The sequence below is a fragment of the Orycteropus afer genome, unplaced genomic scaffold (assembly GCF_000298275.1).
Source record: "Orycteropus afer afer isolate SDZICR_OR568_19922 unplaced genomic scaffold, OryAfe1.0 scaffold00196, whole genome shotgun sequence".
NCBI classification, from domain to species: Eukaryota; Metazoa; Chordata; class Mammalia; order Tubulidentata; family Orycteropodidae; genus Orycteropus; species Orycteropus afer.
Window position 1 is genome coordinate 6,099,143 of NW_006921783.1, and position 7,284 is coordinate 6,106,426.

At 42.8% G+C, this 7,284-nt stretch overlaps 1 protein-coding gene across 1 annotated transcript; it reads left to right on the forward strand.

Annotated features, from left to right (window-relative positions):
* Nucleotides 1-1,218: 1,218 nt before the first annotated feature.
* Nucleotides 1,219-4,482, forward strand: CCL15 (C-C motif chemokine ligand 15). Its single transcript, XM_042781923.1, has 4 exons — nucleotides 1,219-1,294; nucleotides 3,297-3,353; nucleotides 3,847-3,958; nucleotides 4,380-4,482. The coding sequence occupies exons 1-4, from the start codon at nucleotides 1,219-1,221 to the stop codon at nucleotides 4,480-4,482; spliced, it is 348 nt and encodes a 115-aa protein (XP_042637857.1).
* The last annotated feature ends 2,802 nt before the right edge of the window (nucleotides 4,483-7,284 follow it).

Consider the following 7,284-nt stretch of genomic DNA (forward strand, 5'->3'; position numbering starts at 1 on the left):
GGTATCACTACAGAAGTAGATTGCCCAACCTTCCTTCTGAGGAGTGGCTGGTGGGTTTGAACTGCCAGCCTTCTGATTAGCAGTCAAGTGCATTAGGCACTGGGCTAATTTATTCATTGTTGTTGTTAGGTGCCATCGAATCAATTGTGACTCATAGCCACCCCATGCAACAGAGCAGTACTGCCCCATAGGCTTTTCTAAGGTGTCATCTTTATGAGAGCAGATCACCGGGTCTTTCTCCTATGGAGCCACCGGATGGGTTCCAACTGCCAACCTTTCAGTTACTAGCTGAGTGCTTAACTGTTGTGCTACTAGGATCCAGATTAGTAGTTAGGTCCTAAAAAAATAGATATTATCTCCAAAAGAGAAAAAAATCTGTAAAATCTAAATTGATAAATACACTGTCAATTGTTAAATTTGATAGTTAATATAAAACGCCATTATACTAGAAAATAGTGGAGCAGTGCAAGCAAGGAAAGCCCCATTCTGAAGGGCCTTCTACACTCAGTCACGAACTTTGCCATTTACCCCCAAGGCCATGAGAAGCCACTGGCAGTTTCTGAATGAGGAATCACATAACCAGGTAAGAGCATTCCCTTTGGAAGTCACTTCTGATTATAGGTTATTTGTATACGTGGCACTTGGGGTGAGTAGGACTTGGGATCATCAATACCTGAGAAGATCTCCTGGCCCCTAATCTTGAGCAACTCCAGCTCTCCATTCTGGTGCCAGCAGGACTAGCTCCTATCTTTAAATTCCCTCTGATTGAGACTCCAAGACTGCAACTGGACATGGACACAGGACAGTGTCTAACAAGTCCCACTCCTGAGCCAGAGAGTCTGAGATGGTCCCCTCCACCTCCCTCACCATGTTCTATTCATGGCTTTCTCCTGGGGAGCAACTCATAGTTAGCAAACAAAATGAATCTCCTAGAGGGAAGCATGCTTCTTTTCTGTTCTCTTTGTCGGTACCCATTGGAACCGTTGGAAAAGCTCCAAGTCATCTTTGCCCTCTACTTCCTGTTGAATTCCCAGCCTTGTTCCCTTTTTCAGAAATAGTATGTTGACTGTTATATTGACAAAAAACAGCACTCTGACCATTCCCATACTTTCTGCCCTGTTACTTCCTGACCCTTCTCTTATAAATACAGGGAAGAGCTGGGGTCAGAGAACAGTGAGCTCAGGAAGCCACAAGTCATCTCTGCTTGCCGCCAGAAGAATGAAGGTCTCTGTGGCTGTCCTCTCCTTCCTCATCCTGGCTGTTGACCTTGGATACCAGGTCCGGCTCACAGATGGTAAGTCCAGAGAGCTTTCTCAGTGGTGATCAGGCCCATGGTAATGCACCAGGCTGGAGAGGTGACATGGAGGGACACCTGTGCCTCCTGTCCCAGACATAGTATGGCACTTATTTAAAAGCAGTCTCAGGGTACAGACCTGCCTCCCTCTGCAGCCTTTAGTCCTTGGGGAAAACTGTTTAGGTATGATTGATGTCATCAGGGAAACAATTATTTCTCTTTCCAGGCCAGAATTATTGATGTCTTCTTCCAGCTGATATAGGACTATTAAATCCTAGATCAAAAGAACTATAGTAAAATTTAGACTTATAAAAATAATCATAGAATCTTATAATGTTAGAGTTGTTACTTACCACCTAGTATACCAAAACCAAACCTGATGCCATCAAGTTGATTCCAAGTCATAGCAACCCCATAGGGTATATTAGAACTGCCCCATAGAGTTCCCAAGGTTGAACTCTTTACAGAAACAGATAGCCACATCTTTCTTCCATAGAGCAGCCAACCTTTCAGTTAGCTTAACAACTAACTGCACCAGCAGGGCTCCTTCCATCTAGTATAAAGTTATTGTTTTGGAGAGGAAATGGGCAGCCAGGACAAGTGATTCATCCAAGGTCACCTAACCATTCTATTTATTTGTTTAAAATATATACATCTACTTACTGTGTATCAGGCATTGTTCTAAGTGTTTTGTATCTATTAACACATTGAATTTTCCTAATAGCCCTGTGAGGTAGGTATTAGGTTGAACAATGTGAAATCTCCATTTGTGTAAGCTGAAAAAAATATATATATCAGTAATTTTTTTATAGTTTGCATATTATTATTATTCTCATTTTACAAATGAGAAAATTGAGGCACAGGAAGGTTAATTAACTCTTTCAAGATCACATAGCACGTGGTGAAATTAGATATGAGCTAATCAGGGAAGAGAAATGGAAAGACAAGGCCATTTAAGATCTATTTGTTGTTGTTGCTGTTTTTGCAAGCCTCACCCACATTATATCAAGAATATTAAAATGTACCCACATCCCTCATTAAATGCAATTCATATATAACTATTCTAAAATGAACTAGACATGTAGAGGCATTTGCCTAATTAGCATAATACAGATGCGCTATTCCTTATGCCAAACCTTTGAGACTAGATATATTTTGGAATACAGAATTTGGGGGTTTTTAGCACATGCCTGAACATTACTAACATCCATGGTAGGATCTCAGAAGCATCCCATACACATACACAGTAATATTTCTATTTCAAAGACATACAAATATTTCTTCTAAGTGGGATAAATAAAGCCTATAAATCAATTCAACTGATGGTAAACCAAGGGGCGATGTGTGTCATTTCATTTGGTTCTTTGGCAGGTCAAGTTGTTAGTTCAGAAGGATGAAATGGGGAGCATTGAGTACCTGAGTGGTATGGATGGCAGAGGGCCAGGTGTCCCTACTCAAGACCTTGGGCCATGACAATGAAAGCACAACAGGAAGGAGGCATGGAAACAGACTTCTCTTTCTGTCAAGCATCTGGTCATTGGCAGAGGGTCTTTAAGATCTTGGAGGAGACAGAGGGAGCTATGTCTAGGTTAATTGATTCATCGATTCACTTCAGGTGTCACCAAATCACCTGTTACCTCAGGTTCTGCCACCAAGTGAGTAAATGAACAAACTTTCTGTTTTCAGAACTCTTTGGATTCCAGAAATATGGGTAAAGGATTGTGGACTATATCACATGATGTAGCCATTTGATTAATTTATTCATGTTGAATTTGTAGTTTGTTTCCCAGTTGATAGAATGTTTTCTTGTCACAAACATTTTCAAAGCCCCCTAAAAAGTCCCAGAGCCCTAATGAAAGCAACAGCCGTAGAGGCAGGCCTGGATTCTAAACAGGTGGTAGGCAGGTCAGCATCAGTGCTGGAATGAGTGGGTGCAGATGCCAAGATAACGCTACCTCCCAGTGACTCCTCTCCCCATTGTGTCTGTTTCTCTCAAATACAGAATTAAAAGAATCCATGCTGATGAACCATCAATTTAGACAACCGATACACGAGCAAGGTAAATGTTCAGTTATTTAAAAGCACTAGGCAGGCACAGACCTGCAAAATGCCTTTGGTACCTTTTCAGGGGATGAGGGATGAGGGAAGGGGAGAGGAAGGGCCCTGGGGGTGGGAATAGCCCCAGGATGGACATGTCCTCCACAGACGACTCCTCTACTCCCACCTGCTGCCCCAGTTCTGCGGACTTATGGGGGCAGAAATGTTCTCTGATGACTCCTGCAAGCACCGGGCCCTTCCACCTCTGGGAGGAACAGTCCTGGACCTGTTGTGGCCCACCCTAGTTACCCTCAGACATACAGCTCAACCCTGGGGAGTGTCTGAAGCAAGAAGATGCCAGTAATTACTTGCAGAGAAGGAAGCAAACATCCTTTCGGAGTCCTGCACCTTCTCACCCTCCCCAGTACTCTTGAGAAAAGAAGGAAAAAGATCTAGTGACCCCCCCCCCAAAAAAAAAAAGACTTGGCCTTTGTATGGGTCTTTCCTTTCTGCAGGCGTTTATCAGCCTTCTGAGTGCTGCACATCCTACGTGTCCCGAAATATCCGATGTCTACTCATGGAAAATTATTTTGAAACTAGCAGCAGGTGCTCCAGGCCAGGTGTCATGTAAGTGCCAAGCTTACCTGCCACATACTGGGGAGAGGGAGTCTACAAAGCCTTGGGGAGAGGGGACTGACGGATGGTGATCCCGAAAGCGTGTGTATCCATCTCCCCACCCCTAGCCCCACTTCTCCCTCCAGTATCCCCCACCCCTCCTCAATCCTTCCAGGGAAGGGACAGCAGGTAGATGCTCCCAGTGCAGCGGGAGGGGAGGGAAAGAAGGAAGACAGAAGAAAGCAGGAAGGCTCCAAGGAAACTTCCATGAGTCACAAAGGGAGGCTGAGGGAGCTCTCAGAGAAGCTATGGGCTCTGAGCTGACTTCAGCAGAAGAAAAAAATAATAGATTGGGTTGAGTGGGGAATCTGAAGGCTCCCCACCCAGTTTGAACACACCTCAGTTTGTAAACTTTCTCCCTCTTGCTTCCCAGTTTCACCACCAAGAGAGGGCAACATGTCTGTGCCAACCCCTTCAATAAGCATGTTCAGGATTGCATGAATAACCTGAAGCCAGGCCTACGGATAAGAATCTGAAAACAATGAAACTTGCTTAAGGAGAAGGGGTCCATGATGCCACTCCACCTCATACTCTCATGTCCCAAGTACCTTCTCGCATTTTCTTGGCCTGAATTAATTTTTTTTAAAATAGCATTTATTGTTTTGTTCCAGTTATAAAGAATCTAATAAACAATATTCAATGTAACTCTACTTGAATAGAAAGGAAAAGAAACGGAAATAAAACTGCCCAATTCTCTCTTTTGCACACTGTCCACTCCAGAAGACTTCCACAGCAAACACCCTCCTTTCTCTATTTATTTAGAAAACAGGGCTTGTAGCATCATCCTGAGGCAAACCCCACATCTGACTGCCCTGAAATGGGGACTGGCAAGGTTATAGTTTGTTCATTCAACCGGGGCTTCTCCAGCACACACTGACTCTGATCTGTGGATTATCCAGGGTTCTGCTGAGAACATCCTCCATGTCAATGATCTTCCCTCTCACCTTTAGGAGGGTACAAGATTTCTCATCCTTCTTGTATTTTGCCATCAGGCAGACCTGTATCCTTTATATAGGGTAGAAGCTCCTCACCTTCTGGTCTACTGATCTCATTTTCTGACTTCCTATTGCTACTCTGAATTCATTTTAATTTTTACATTTTACAATTATTTTTACATTTTGCCATTTCCTCTGTCATTTTCAGTGGGATTTGGGGAGGCAAGAGAGGAACACACCTATGCTCAGGGTTCTGGCCTGTATTTTGATCTAGTTGTGATCTTTCCTGTTGCCCTCATTCCTTCACTGTGTTCTGTTGAATTCAGAAGTTTGAGCTGACACCAGTCCACTGAGGCCCAAATATATAACTGGACAATGGCAACAGCAGCTTCTAGTTTCCCAGTGGAGATTTTGTTTGAGAGTCTTGAGGAAAAACCAAAAGAGTTCTTGGATTAAAACTATGCTAGACCTGGGGGGTGGGGGGGTGGAGGGAGTCCCTGAGTGGCCCAAGTGGTTAACACACATAGCTGCTGACTGAAAGGTTGGAGGTTCAGAAGAAAAGCCCAGCAATCTGCTTCTCAAAAAGCAATGATTGATAACTCTAGGAAGCACAGGTCTGGTCTGATACACATAGGGTTACCATGAGTCAGATCGATTCAATAACAACTGGTGGTAAACCAAGGGGCGATGTGTGTCATTTCATTTGGTTCTTTGGCAGGTCAAGTTGTTAGTTCAGAAGGATGAAATGGGGAGTGTTGAGTACCTGAGTGGTGTGGATGGCAGAGGCCCAGGTGTCCCTACTCAAGACCTTGGGCCATGACAATGAAAGCTCAACAGGAAGGAGGGATGGAAAGAGACTTTTCTTTCTGGTCAAGCATCTGGTCACTGGCAGAGGATTTTTGAGGTCTTGGAGGAGACAGAGGGAGCTATGTCTAGGTTAATTGCAAAATACTCTGATACCTTATTTTCACAGTTCCTTAAAAACAGGATATGCTTGTTTGCTTCCTGACTTTGTGTGGTTGTGGTGTCCTCTGCCAGAAATGTCCTTTTTCTCAACTCAACCTGTCCTCCAGGGTTTGATTTAGATACTTCCATAAGCCCTTCCTTTATCATCTCAGTCAAAAGGACCCATCTCCTCATCTCTGAACTCCTGAAACGGATACCTATTGTTCCTCAAATAGACATTTATTGAGGGCCTACTTTATGTTATCAAGGAGTTCCGGTAGCTCAGTACCTAAGGCATCTGACTGCTAACCAAAAGGCTGGTGATTCACACCCACCAGCTGCTCTGCTAAAGAAAGATGAGGCAATCTACTTCCATGAAGATTTACCACTTTGGAAAAGCATGAGAACAGAACAGACTGGATTCCTGTTCTTCAAGAATATTCAGTCTATAGACAGAAGACTGAAAATAAGATTAAGACATGACACTCAGGAGCAAGAATCATATCTAATTCATCCCTAAATCTCAAAAAAAAAAAGGACACTGAAGGTATTCTAAGGCTTGGGTTGCCCCAGTCCCAGTCAAGTTCAGTAAGGGCTGACCAAAACCAGACTCATTGCCATGGAGTCAGATCCAACTCATAGTGACTCCTCCTTGGGTTTCCAAGGCAATATCACTATGGAAGTATGTTGCCCAATCTTTCTTCCAAGGAGTGGCTGGTGGGTTTGAACCACCAGTTTTCTGGTTAGCAGTCAAATGCCTTAGGCACTACACCACCAGAACTCCATAAGTGCATAAGTGCTACTGACTAAAGAATACAGGAGTACAGTACCCTGCTTACTCAGATACATCCAAAAAAAATGAAAATTTTGGGTGAATCACCAACATACAATCACCAATTAAATATAAACATGAAAACATCACAATGTCTTAGAGATTACAGACCATCACAATCCACACAAAGAAACAAGATAAAGCAGTAGAAACAAGGGACCAGGTTACAGACCCAGAAAAAAAGTGACTCAGGATACATCCCTGAGGAAGAAGCAGCATTAGAGCTCCTTGATAAGGAGTTCAAAAGAATTATATGTAGGTAGCTTCATTAGATTGAGAGATAGATCAAGGGAACACTGACAAAATTTAGGAAAACACAGACAAACCCTAGAACAATTTCTGAAGACAACACAAAAACAAAATGACAAAATAAATGAAAAATTAGAAATGATACAAAATCTATAGATAGAAATCCAGAAGATTAATACTAAATTCTCAGAAATAGATAACATATTGAAAGGGCAAAAGAGTAGAATAGAATCAATGGAAAAAAGAATTAGTGAGATTGAAGACAAATACCTCAATACTTCTTTGGAAAGGGATCAGTCAGAAAAAAAAGATCAAAA